The sequence below is a fragment of the Hoplias malabaricus genome, chromosome 4 (genome assembly GCF_029633855.1).
Source record: "Hoplias malabaricus isolate fHopMal1 chromosome 4, fHopMal1.hap1, whole genome shotgun sequence".
Lineage (NCBI taxonomy): Eukaryota > Metazoa > Chordata > Actinopteri > Characiformes > Erythrinidae > Hoplias > Hoplias malabaricus.
Window position 1 is genome coordinate 66617955 of NC_089803.1, and position 13501 is coordinate 66631455.

Consider the following 13501-nt stretch of genomic DNA (forward strand, 5'->3'; position numbering starts at 1 on the left):
CAGGCACTCATTAGCCTCCTCCGCACTGCCAAGGCCCTTCACACACCTTCTGCCACCCATAATGCCATTAAATCTAATACCCACAATCCCCCAGCTCTGTAACAGGCGAAAACAGAGATCTAGAAAGCCTCAAAGCTACATATTAAAAAGTCTCTTCTTTGTGACCCTGCTGTGAACTGACTGGACGCTGAGCTGCTAGGATAATAACTGATCCAGTGTGTATATATATTTGCGTTTTGTGTGTGTGTGTACGTCCAGTGCTGTAGCCCATTCCATTTGGTCTCTCATCCTCTTATTTTTATCCAGACATGTCAGTAACCCTCTGACCCCAAGCGCATTACATTCTTCACTCGCAGCATTTTTCTGATGAGATTTCCTCCACTCTGATCCTCACAGGCATTATGAGTCCTTACTACCATCATCAAAGGTTAATGTTTCAGATGAGTGTTGGGATCACCAAACTGATCATTTAAAACTTGATTTTAAATCCAAGTTTTTAAACCATTTTTATTTTTTATGGATGTTATCCCTTCTGATAAATGGACCAAAAGAAATGCTGCAAAATGACATGGACAAACTTATTACATTGAGTTACACTACAAATTAAAAAAGGTATTTTCCTTCTCTTGGTAAATAACTGTTCTAGAGATAGAGAAGTTTTACAGTCCTGTAAATGTGAAATGCCATTTATAAAAGAGTGAACAACCCTGCTCAAATATCAGGACTTGCTGATTTATTTATCATTTCAAAATAAGTCCACAGCTTCTACAGAGAACACATTTCTGCACATTGTATCGCAAAATTTCTGCTCATTTGCTAAAATTATTATAGTGCGTAAAATCAGTAATAGGCAGCAGGTAGTGTTGCAGTCACACAGCTTCAGGATCCTGGGGTTGTGGGTTCCAATCCCACTCCGGGTGACAGTCTGTGAGAAGTTTAGTGTGTTCTCTCTGTATCCGCGTGGGTTTCCTCCGGGTTTTCCGGTCTCCTCCCACTGTCCAAACATACACCTAGGTAGGTGGATTGGCAACTTAAATTTCATAGGTGTGAGTGTGTGTCGTCCTGCGAAGGACTGGCGCCCTCTCCAGGGTGTGTTCCTCCCTTGTGCCAAGTGATTCTGAGTAGGGTCCAGACGCATCACGACCATGACTTGGATAAGCGGTTACAGACAATGAATGAAATCTGAGAATGGAGTGAATGAATCCAAAAATAAAATGTCTGTAGAAAAAGCAGAAACAGAAACATGAAACTGTGAGGTGAGGTATGGCAACTGCAGGCACCAGAGGAAAGAGAAAAAGGCAAATCACACAAAAGTGACAATAAAAAATGAGGTACTCAATAGGCAGAGTATTGTATCCCAAAGAAACAAAACAAAAAAATAAGCACAAAAAGCACATTCTATTATTTCAGGAGATTTCACGTTTCTTTTCTTTGTTTTCAGTTCTATTTCTCTTTATTTTAGCAGTATTCTTTCTTACTGGAGCTATTTTTGCTTTTATTAACACTTTCTTAACACAGTTTTTTCACTTGTTTTTTGTTTTCTTTCCTTGAGCTTCCTCACTTTCCTGCTGTGCCATACCTATTGTACCATGCCCAGGGACAACACTGGGCCGCTGTTCCTGTGGCCTTAAGTACACAGCATAAGCAGTGGGCATAAGCAGCACAGATTAGCTCAAACGGAGTCTCGGAAATGAAACTTCTCCTCAAAACTCCTGCTCACCTACCACAACTGCTGGTGGTGCAGGCTGGTCCCTAACTACAAACCGGATTCCAAATAAGTTGGGACACTAAACAAATTGTGAATAAAAACTGAATGCAATGATGTGGAGATGGCAAATGTCAATATTTTATTCATAATAGAACATAGATGACAGATCAAAAGTGTAATGAGTAAATGTAACATTTTAAAGGAAAAATATGTTGATTCAAAATTTCACAGTGTCAACAAATCCCCAAAAAGTTGGGACAAGTAGCAATAAGTGGCTGGAAAAAGGAAATTGAGCATATAACGGAACAGCTGGAAGACCAATTAACACTAATTAGGTCAATTGACAACATCCATCCATCCATTATCTGTAACCGCTTATCCAATTTAGGGTCGGGGGGGGTCCAGAGCCTACCTGGAATCATCGGGCGCAAGGCGGGAATACACCCTGGAGGGGACGCCAGTCCTTCACAGGGCAACACAGACACACACTCACACATTCACTCACACACTCACACCTACGGACACTTTCGAGTCGCCAATCCACCTGCAACGTGTGTTTTTGGACTGTGGGAGGAAACCGGAGCACCCGGAGGAAACCCACGCGGACACGGGGAGAACACACCAACTCCTCACAGACAGTCAGGAGCGGGAGTCGAGCGGGAATCGAACCCACAACCTCCAGGCCCCTGGAGCTGTGTGACTGCGACACTACCTGCTGCGCCACCGTGCCGCCCTCAATTGACAACATGATTGGGTATAAAAAGAGCTTCTCAGAGTGTCAGTGTCTCTCTGTCCCAACTTTTTTGGAATCCGGTTTGTAAATCATCGCATGCAGAAATGCCATGCCACTTTGTTCTTTGTTTTTTTTCCCACTTTCTTTAAATTATAATTGCAAATTAAGAAAATTAAACATGCAAATTATAAAAAATAAATTTGCAAATCATTGTCATTTTTAAATTGGTTATGAATGAGGGCGGCACGGTGGCACAACAGGTAGTGTTGCAGTCACACAGTTCAGTGTGGGTTCGATTCCCGCTCCAGGTGACTGTCTGTGAGGAGTTTGGTGTGTTCTCCCTGTGTCCGTGTGGATTTCCTCCGGGTGACTGTCTTTGAGGAGTTTGGTGTGTTCTCCCTGTGTCCGTGTGGATTTCCTCCGGGTGACTGTCTGTAAGGAGTGTGGTGTGTACTCCCTATATCTGTGTGGGTTTCCTCCGGGTGCTCCGGTTTCCTCCCACAGTCCAAAAACACACGTTGGTAGGTGGATTTGCGACTCAAAAGTGTGTGTGTGTGTGTTGCCCTGTGAAGGCCTGGCGCCCCCTCCAGGGTGTATTCCCGCCTTGCGCCCAATGATTCCAGGTAGGCTCTGGACCCACCGCGACCCTGAACTGGATAAGGGTTATAGATAATGAATGAATGAGTTTTACTAAGTATCAGGTCAGCTAACTCTTATTATGTATATAAGACACTCTGGTAATTGGTCTAAATCTGTCTGTTGATAATACATACAGTTCTGCAGTAGTAATGCTATACCGTTACTTATACTGTTATTCATCTGTCTCAGGTATATTCAGGCAGCCACCTCCCCAAAGGACATCATCATAGTAGTAGACACCAGTGGCAGCATGAAGGGGCTCAGACTGACCATAGCCAAGCACACCATCAACACCATTCTGGACACCCTTGGCGAAAATGACTTTGTCAATGTCATTGCTGTAAGCACAAAGCTTTGCATTAGGACTGGAATGGCATGGCCTTTCCTGCTGCGTGTGTTTTAGATTAATTCATTATTATAGCTGGCTGAAGTGTAAATATAGCATGTGATGAAACCTCTCTCTCTCTCTCTCTCTCTCTCTCTCTCTCTCTCTCTCTCTCTCTCTCTCTCTCTCTCCTTTAGTACAGCGATTATGTCCAGTATGTGGAGCCCTGTTTTAAAGGGGCACTGGTGCAGGCCGATCTGGACAATCGCGAGGTAATGTCCATTCTACAAAATAACAGAGGGATAGGATTTTCTTCCATATATTCACTGCCAGGCCAGAGCTAAGTCTGCTTTTCAAGCATCACTATGGAATATTTTTACATTAAAGGATCTCCATGTAATATTTTACCTTTAACTTAAAATAATTGTGATGCCTTACTGATCTATAATAGGGAGAATAGAGCCTCTGTGTTCTCTTTCCCAGGCTCAGCACTGTAGAAACCGCACTATGTATCTTTTGAAATGGGTATGAATCCCCCGTCCCTGCCCCTCCACCTTGATTTCAGGACAGTGCTGTAAAAGTGAATTGCACTCTACACCTATAGGGGGAGCCTAGGAACAAAAAATATAAAATCTTACCTAGTGTTCCTTTAACAGCAGCATGCTGAGGTCTGTTGCCCTCCTTTAGACTCACACCAAGGACATGGTCTACACATTATGCCCAGGTGCACTTTTGGTCTGATTGGCTGAGTGCAATGAGGGACAGCCAGGAGTGGATGGTCAGACCTCTGCTGGTCACTTTATTTAAGTTTCTGATTTTGGAAGGACTGGCGCCCCCACCAGGATGTGTTACCTCTTTGCGCCCAGGGTTCCTGTGTAGGCTCTGGATCCACCACAACCCTGATTTGGATAAGCGGTTACAGACAATGAAAGAATGAATTAATATTGAATATTCAGATCTATTTTAATAGGTCTCTTTTAATAGATTCCAAGATTAAAGTCAGAATTCTGAGAATATTCTCGGAATAATTCGCTGCGTATAATGGAGCAGACACACAGTGTAACTGTGGAATTCAGTGTGTTGCTGAAGTCATGCTATGGTATAGATTTCAGGAATAAACACTCAGTTCTCTTCCACATCAGGACCACAGTGTGATTAGTAGTTAAACCCTGAGTCAGTGCACGAACCCATGGCATGTAGTTTCACAGGATACAATTAATGATCATGAAAATGTTGGATCCAGAGCGAGTGGAACTCCGGCGTGGCCACGAGGCTCCATCGCGTTATGGATCATGGACTCGTACAATAAACTAAAGCCTTATGCATCGCAGTCAGGGGCTGCACCGATGGGGTCGTCATGTCTGTGGATGCGTTTAATAAATAATTCTGTTGACTTCACTGACTGCTTCTTTATATATGTATTTTTTAAATTATACATACCTTTTCTTACTCAATTATTCCAAGATTTTTTTTAGAATTATTCTTGAGCAGAGGGGTAAAACTGTAATAAAGATTTTAATGTAATTACATTTCTACTTCTACATATTTTATAAACTGCTCAGGAAAGCATGTTTAAAATCCTGGTCATCAGAACTGTGAGGGATTCGAGCAGGACACATTTGTGCCACTAGGTGGAGCTAAGACAATTAAAACACTAGTAGTGTATCTATATTCTGGGTGGCTTTTCCAGCAAATACAGGAAAGTTCCCACAAGACAAGCAAATCAGACATTCACAAACATTTAAAGATTAGAAGGCACATTACCACATGTAAATGAAAGTAAGTTGTATACTTACATTAGTTAATACGAGTTACATATGGGGAGGCATGGTGGCGCAGCAGGTAGTGTCGCAATCACACAGCTCCAGGGACCTGAAGGTTGTGGTTCGTTTCACGCTCCGGGTGACTTTCTGTGAGTGTGGTGTGTTCTCCCTGTGTCTGCGTGGGTTTCCTCTGGGTGACTGTCTGTGAGGAGTGTGGTGTGTTCTCCCTGTGTCTGTGTGGGTTTCCTCCGGGTGCTTCGGTTTCCTCACACAGTCCAAAAGTACACGTTGGTAGGTGGATTGGCTACTCAAAAGTGTGTGTGTGTGTGTTGCCCTGTGAAGGACTGGCGCCCCCTCCAGGGTGTATTCCCACCTTGCGCCCAATGATTCCATGTAGGCTCTGGACCCACCCCGACCCTGAACTCGATAAGCGCTTACAGATAATGAATGAATGAAAGTTACATATGTTAATACTTATAGCTAATTTTAGGATCATATCACATTTCAATGCATGTTTTTTTTTCATTCATTCAATTTCTGTAACCGTTCCAGAGCCTAGGCAGGGACATGCCTGTCCATCACAGTAACATAAGTATATACAATACTGTACCATTTTCACTTTGAGATCTCCCAAAGAAGGGAAAGCGTTTGGGCTCCAATAATTTGAGAAAGCATTTATTTCTAACACTGACCCACTCCCCCCCACCATACTCTCTATAAATCCATTTATTATTGCAGCCTTACTGAAAATACAATGCCCTCCAAATTCCATTCCGTTGCTGTCTGCAAGGTGACAATGATGAAAATGTTTGTAGAAGCTTCCTCTCTTTTTGTCTTCCATCTTCTCCCAGCACTTCAAGGTTTTAGTGGAGGGCCTGCATGTGAAAGGAGAAGGAAAAGTCAAGAAAGCCATGAAAGAGGCCTTCCGAGTCCTCAATGAGGTAGTGATATGTGGTGTATTTTTCTCAACAGTTGTGAGTGTGAGTGTTGGTGGAATCTCAAAAACTTGCCCTAATTGTCTTATATTCCTTAGGCTGTCTCCATGGGTAAGGGAAGCCTTTGTAACCAAGCTATAATGCTGATTACTGATGGAGCAATGGAGGACTTTCAGCAGGTCTTTGAAGAATTCAACTGGCCAGAGCGTAGGGTAAATAGACCACACACAATGTAGCATCCTCTGCCTCCTTCAAAGGGGTTTTCCACTAATACCACAGCCTTTGCAGTTTTGATGGCTAGCTATGAACAGTTTACCTCACAGATACACGTAACTAGTTAGCTAGCATGCTAACAATATCACTATTCCCATTTATGCTAGCTTCCACAAAATGTTTTGTTGCTCATAATATCACAGAGAAATATAGTGTTAACATTTGTGTGATTAAGTGTAGACATTTGCACACACAACAGTGTAATTTCCTGTCAACAAGTTAAGCAAGCAACTAGCTAGCAAATCTAGAAATTGAGGTAGTTAATTAGATTAATAGTAAAGTGTGGCATATAATGAACAAAAAACACTGTCAAACTATGAATTCCTATAGTTATTATTATGGTTTCAGCTGTTTCTTAAGCATGGTAGAAACTTAAACTAGTACCAAAAACATCATTTTCCCAATTTGGTTTTTTGGAACACGACTACTGACGTGCAGACTGACCAATTAAATGATTACAGAGAAGATTATCGACCAATAACGGTAGCTCTACAGTCAGACCGTCCAATCAGAAGAGGCTACTTCACCACGCCCCCTTCTCACTCAAGCGAACCAAACGGAGTAGGGGAGGGCGGGACTAGTTTGTGAACGAAACTTCTCGGAATTCTATGTAAGCTCTAGAAAAACAAAATCTGACCAATTAAATGATTACAGAGAAAGTTATCGACCAATAGCGGTAGCTCTACAGTCAGACCGTCCAATCAGAAGATTTTAGGCTACTTCACCACGCCCCCTTCTCACTCAAGTGAACCAATCGGAGTAGGGGAGGGCGGGACTAGTTTGTGAACGAAACTTCTCGAAATTCTATGTAAGCTCTAGAAAAACAAAATCCCGGACGTTTGTGAAATTCCGCCCGGACATTTTTCTAAAAAACTTGTCTGGGTAAAAGAGGAAGTCTGGTCACCCTAGTAATAGTAGGAACAGTAGGAGTAGAAGTGTACTGTTCCTGGTCTGTGTGTTGAAATGTAACTTTGTCCCAGGTGCGTGTGTTCACATACCTCATTGGACGAGAGTTGACGTTTGCTGACAATGTGAAGTGGATTGCCTGCAATAATAAAGGTGAGTGATGATCAATTCAGAACGTACACTCTTCTCTTACTGAGGGCTTGTTTTGTGCTATCTGTGCAAGGGCTGCCCTCTCTTGGCCTGTACGAGAATGGCACAGTTTTTACTAAATTCTAGTTCATATGTTGGAAGGAATTCAGAAACACTCTCTCTCTCTCTCTCTCTCTCTCTCTCTCTCTCTCCCTGTGTGTGTGTGTGTCTTTAGGGTACTACACACATATCTCCACACTAGCAGATGTACAGGAGAATGTAATGGAGTATCTGCATGTTCTAAGTCGACCTATGGTCATCGACCATGACCACGACATCATCTGGACAGAGGCCTACATGGACAGTGTGGTAAGTTTTAGTTTTTTTTTTTTTTGTTTTGTTTTTTGTTCTTCCTTCCTTCTTCAGTTGCTACCAATTTTAATCTTTCATACTTTCTTTCTGTTAGGACTCAAAACTGTAATTAATTCTGTACTTATAAACAAATCTGTGTATATTTAAGATTTAATGAAATAATAGAAATTGCAAACTAGCTTGTGCTTTTCCGTCTACCTTGTCTTCACTTTTCCACCAAGTCTGAACTCATTTTTCTACTTGTCTTATCTTCTCTGTGGCTGTTATTTTTCATGTCTGTCTGTCTGTCTGTCATTTCATCTGCATGTCTATCTTCATTCATTGTCTATTCCTTGTCTTCTCACTCTCTTTCTTTCTACCAGTTGCCCAACACTGCCGAGGTAAAGATGCTGCTAGATTAGTCAGTAGTCGGAGTAATACCTAGTGATGTCCTTCCATAGCATAGTGAAAGCTTTAGTGTAAGTTAGGGGTTTGTTATGGTCAGCATGTGTCATGCATAGTCAAGGTAAATTATGGATCATTTGGAGTTACAATTATTTAAAGAGAAAGAAAAGGTATTATACACACTGCCACATTTAAGTTAGCCCTTGACTGCTTTGGACAATATGGCAAAAATTAATTAAAAAACATGTTATAATATTCAGTCTCCCACATGATTAGTGGGAACAGATGAGAAAGCCTTGTCAGTCTATGGCTCAAAAGCCTGCTTGCCATATGTTTCCTCAGAAATCAAGGGTATTATTATTAGTATTATTAAAGCATTTGTCTATTAGTTGCTGAGGTAGTTTCTGCTTTTTATGGAAGGCTAGATACTATAACATTTGCTTGCATTCAACAACATAATCATGAGTGAGGTCACATACTGATGATCATTCATTCATTCATTGTCTGTAACCGATTATCCAGTTCAGGGTCACGGTGGGTCTGGAGCCTGCCCAGAATCACTGGGTGCAAGGCAGGAACACACTTTGGAGGGGGCGCCAATCCTTCACAGGGCAACACACACTCACGCCCATTCACTCACACTTCTGAGTCACAAATCCACCTATCAATATCTGTTTTTGGACCGTGGGTAAAAATCAAATCACTTTAAGGAAACCCATGTGAACATTTGGGAGGACGCCAAACTCCTCACTCCTCACAGACAGTCACCCGGAGCGGGACTCGAACCCACAACATCCAGGTCCCTGGAGCTGTGTGACTGTGACACTACTTGCTGCACCACCTTGCTGCCTGCTGATTATCATAGATGATTAAATCTGGATTACAAATGGCACTCCAATTCATGCCAATAGAATTTAATGGGGCTCCATTAATACCCCTTTACCTGCCATAGGGCATTGGGCATGGTGATTTTGGGCTCATGTTCAGCAGCTCCAGACTGACCGTTTGCATTGACCAGTGCCTTTCAAATGAGATTCCACAAACTGTACTGCATAGATGAACATGTGTTAGAGATGAGGATAGTTTAAAATTAGCTGAAAGTCATTATAAATATATTACTATATCATATTTACATGTCTACGAACCTTTAGACACATAGTGAATGTAACTGACAGACTCATTTTGAAATTCTTTTTATCATGATATACATGACATCATGATTCATTCATTCATTCATTATCTGTAACCGCTTATCCAGTTCAGGGTCCACACGCTTATCCAGTGGGTCCAGAGCCTACCTGGAATCATTGGGCGCAAGGCGGGAATACACCCTGGAGGGGGCGCCAGTCCTTCACAGGGCAACACACACACTCACACATTCACTCACACACTGACACCTACAGACGCTTTTGAGTCGCCAATCCACCTACCAACGTGTGTTTTTGGACTGTGGGAGGAAACCCGAGCACCCGGAAGAAACCCACGCAGACACTGGGACATCATGATATATAATATAATTTCATCATATTTGTATTTGTGAAGCAATGTGTTCACACAAGTGAATTGTGCCCTTCATTGTCACCTGCAGCGATTGCCTAAACAGCTTGATAGAACATGCTGTGATCTGCACATTTATGAGTTCCTGTGATTTTCAGAGTCAGATGACTTAAAGGGTGCACGCTAAAAGAAAGATTTATGGTCTCAGAGCCCTCCATTTCACTTACAAACTGTTAGAATGCCCAGTCATCTCCATTAGCGTGTCCCCTGTGGTCATACAGTTACCTTAGTTAGACTCTCTGCTTCTCTTCTTAGTGTCACACACTATGAAGGCATTCCACACACTGCCCTGTGGGAACGCCTCTCTGTACTTACAGGGAAGTGGTAATTTTTGACATGTTTACACAAGCCAAACATCGATAGTACATGCATTTCAGTATTTATTTCCATAAATAACTACTTTTCAGTGGGGAATCTCTGTAATGTTAATTGCAGAAAAAAGTCTGTACCCAAGAAATGCATAAAAATAATCAATAATTAATAGCGATCAAGTCATTAATAGAATTCAGATTTTCCCGTCTTTATCACTGTAATTTTGAAATGAATTCAATAACAAACAAAGGGGCCATGAGTCCTGGAGAGTACAACTGGCTTTGTTTTCTGGATTGGTTGAATAGCCCTGCATTCTTCCCTCATCATATTGTGTGCGGTGCTAGGTGTGCAGTGTGCCTCTCCTCCAGCGCAATTAACTATCCAGTGGTGTTACATTTAGTGGCAGTTCAAAAAGAGGAGGTGGCTGTTTTCGCATTTCTCAGTTTCCTTTCTGGAAATTAAAGAATTTAAGGTTTAATAAAAAGAGGCTTCTTTTTATAATGTATTTATGTATCCTACACATTTGTTATTTTTATGTAATACTGCCCACTAAAGATGGTTTACAGTGTAATCCACAGAACCTCTAAAGGGTGCTGTGGAGTTGCACCATGGAAGAAGTAATTTTGGCTTTCCAAAAAATGTCTTGAATGGATGTTATATAAAGAATACCTTTTGTAAATGAGATGTGTGTTAAAAACTTTTTACAGTTGAGAGAACCTCCCAAAAATGTGAAGACTCTGTTATTGTAGGATGATGCATTTGCAGGAACCATCAGTTTAAGTATATCCTCAATTTTAGAGGTGGATTGGTGCTGAGTGTTAAGAGCCTGGCTATTCTGGCTATAAGTGTTTTAGTTAATCATGATTATCATTATCTAGCAGTGAAAAATAAATCCCGCACACTCTTTGGGGATTGTGAAGTATTGAGTTTTCCTGTTGATATCACCCTTCAACTGCAAACAGCTTATTTAAGTGTAGTTGCTTTTTGCAATTTAAACAATAATGATTCTAACTGAGGTTTACAAATCATTTGAAACTATATCCACGTTTTCCAAATTTGCTCTTTTACTATGATATGTCTGCACTGCTTGCTAGATAATTGAGCAAATTAATTTGTAGTCTTTGGATCATATGCATTTTGGCAGGGTTATTCTGAACCTACAATGAACCTACTCTCTCTCTCTCTCTCTCTCTCTCTCTCTCTCTCTCTCTCTCTCTCTCTCTGTTCTTGCCTCTACTCTCACTCTCTGCTCTCTTGTGTTTCAGCTGTTTAACACACAGGCCCAGAGCCTGCTGCTGATGACCTCAGTGGCCATGCCTGTGTTCAGCAAGAAAGAGGAGACTGTGAGTCAGCAAAAAAAAGCAGATTTCCCCAATTGACCCTTGACCCCTGTAGTGTATTCAGGTCAATGAATACATGTTGTTTGATATTTGGCATTTTAGAAATCTATGTTATATCCTATTGGCTGGGCTGGATACATTTCTATATTACCTCTCTCTCTCTCTCTCTCTCTCTGTTTCTAGTTGTCCCATGGTATACTCCTGGGTGTGGTTGGAACTGATGTACCTCTAAAAGAGCTCATGAGGCTGGCTCCTCTATACAAAGTACACAAGATTAGCCAGTATTGTTTCTGTCATTTCTTCATGTCAAATTGCTGACCATTGGTTGCTAAATATCAAGAATGACCACTTTGAATGACTACTAGAAGTTGTGAAAGGGTTTTTTTTTCTGTCACAAGAATTCTGCCGTATAATAACTCAACTGAAACTGGACCAGATCACAAGCCGGTTGTTATACAATCAGATGGGCTCTATAGCTTAAATTCATATTTTTCTCCGAATTCAACAGCATTATTTATTTGGAGTTTGTTTTCTTTGCTGAAGTAACAGCTTCTAATCTATTAGGAAGGCTGTAAACACATTTGATGTTAGGACATTGCTGTAAGAATTTGACTACATTCAGCCACAAGTACGTTAGTGAGGTCAAGTACAATGTTGGAGGATTTGTTCCAGATAACAAACATCACTCCAGCTCATGCTAAACCAATTGCTCCACACCCTATGATGAGGCTTTTGTACCCTTCTAGTTCATATGCAGCTCATATGCTTCAGAACATCCCATTTCATTTCATGCATCTCTGTGGAGGCCATATAGTGTTGGACATATAGTGTACTTGGCAGCTACAATTTATTTATAGTCTTTCAAAATGTTGGGATGCATGATATTACAGGTGTGAATTTCCATTTATAGCACCCTGAACTCTGTAATTCAATAGAAATACATATTATATTATAGTTCTCTGTGATCTAGCACTAGATTTTACATGTCATAAATAAGTATGTGATGTAAAACAATTAGATATCTGCATCAGCTCTTATTGATGCTTCTCAACCATAGGCCTGTAACTGCTATGAAACATAACAGAACTAACTACAATGTTGAAAAATTTGATGAGAATATATGTGTTATTAAATTGCACTTGCTGCTGTGCTGTGTTATTTGTGGTTTAGTGAAAATGTATTTAACTGTTCTCAGCTGGGAGTTAACGGCTACGCGTTTCTGAACACAAATAATGGCTACATCCTCTCCCACCCAGATCTCCGGCCACTGGTGAGCTTGTTTTCTTAATTCCATATGCTCCCAATTGTACTAATTTTGTTTAGCCTGTCAAAAAACCTTTGTTGCGTACATATTGACAAGGTCCCTGGCCTGTTGTTGTGCTTCAGTGTTTGGGTGACATACTGACTAGTGGATTTTAAACTGTTGCTTTAACTTCTTCCATTTTTGCTGTGGTTTTTTATTGTTTTACAGGTTTTTGTTATCATCAGATGCAAATCTAATGCTAAAATAAATAAAGCTAAAATCATATTAGTAGCCAAAATGCTACGTAGTTGTTAACATTTTAGGTCAGTTTAAGCCTTGTCTTGTTTGTTAGTACAAAGACGGGAAGAAGCTGAAGCCCAAGCCCAATTACAACAGTGTTGATCTGTCCGAGGTGGAGTGGGAGGACACTGAAGATATTGTGAGTGGAGACACTGTCTCAAACGAACACACCCACTACACATTAACATATTCCACTCATAAATACACTCTAAAGCCAAAAATCTTCTGGATTTTCTTCTGGAGTTAAGGGCATTAGGAGGGACTCTGTCCCTCTTTGATGTAGAAATGGCATCTTTATGCTCTGGAATGGACTTATACTACATTTCTGTGAGGACTTGGTGGCAGTCACTCCAAAGAATCACAAGGTATTAGACATTACTCCAAGACTCCAGAGAACGCAGACCTTGCCACCATTTGACAGTGGTCATGGTGAACTCATCTACACAGTGGAGATTTTAAAAGCCGTGTGTGCACAGCTTAATGTCCACAGCGGGTGCACCAGGGGTGGCTAAACTCACTATTTATAATGGGTGTATATAATATGTATCTATATATAATATTTTTAGAGTATGTGATGTACAG

General features: G+C 41.1%; 1 protein-coding gene across 1 annotated transcript in view; it reads left to right on the top strand.

The window, feature by feature from the left end:
* cacna2d4a (calcium channel, voltage-dependent, alpha 2/delta subunit 4a) overlaps positions 1–13501 on the top strand; it is a 95223-nt gene that overhangs the window by 11349 nt on the left and 70373 nt on the right. The window contains exons 7-16 of the mRNA XM_066668886.1: positions 3270–3420; positions 3603–3677; positions 6020–6109; positions 6202–6315; positions 7357–7435; positions 7647–7780; positions 11302–11379; positions 11560–11640; positions 12572–12646; positions 12972–13058. Coding sequence (XP_066524983.1) covers positions 3270–3420; positions 3603–3677; positions 6020–6109; positions 6202–6315; positions 7357–7435; positions 7647–7780; positions 11302–11379; positions 11560–11640; positions 12572–12646; positions 12972–13058 — 964 coding nt within the window. The remainder of the gene's footprint in view (positions 1–3269; positions 3421–3602; positions 3678–6019; positions 6110–6201; positions 6316–7356; positions 7436–7646; positions 7781–11301; positions 11380–11559; positions 11641–12571; positions 12647–12971; positions 13059–13501) is intronic.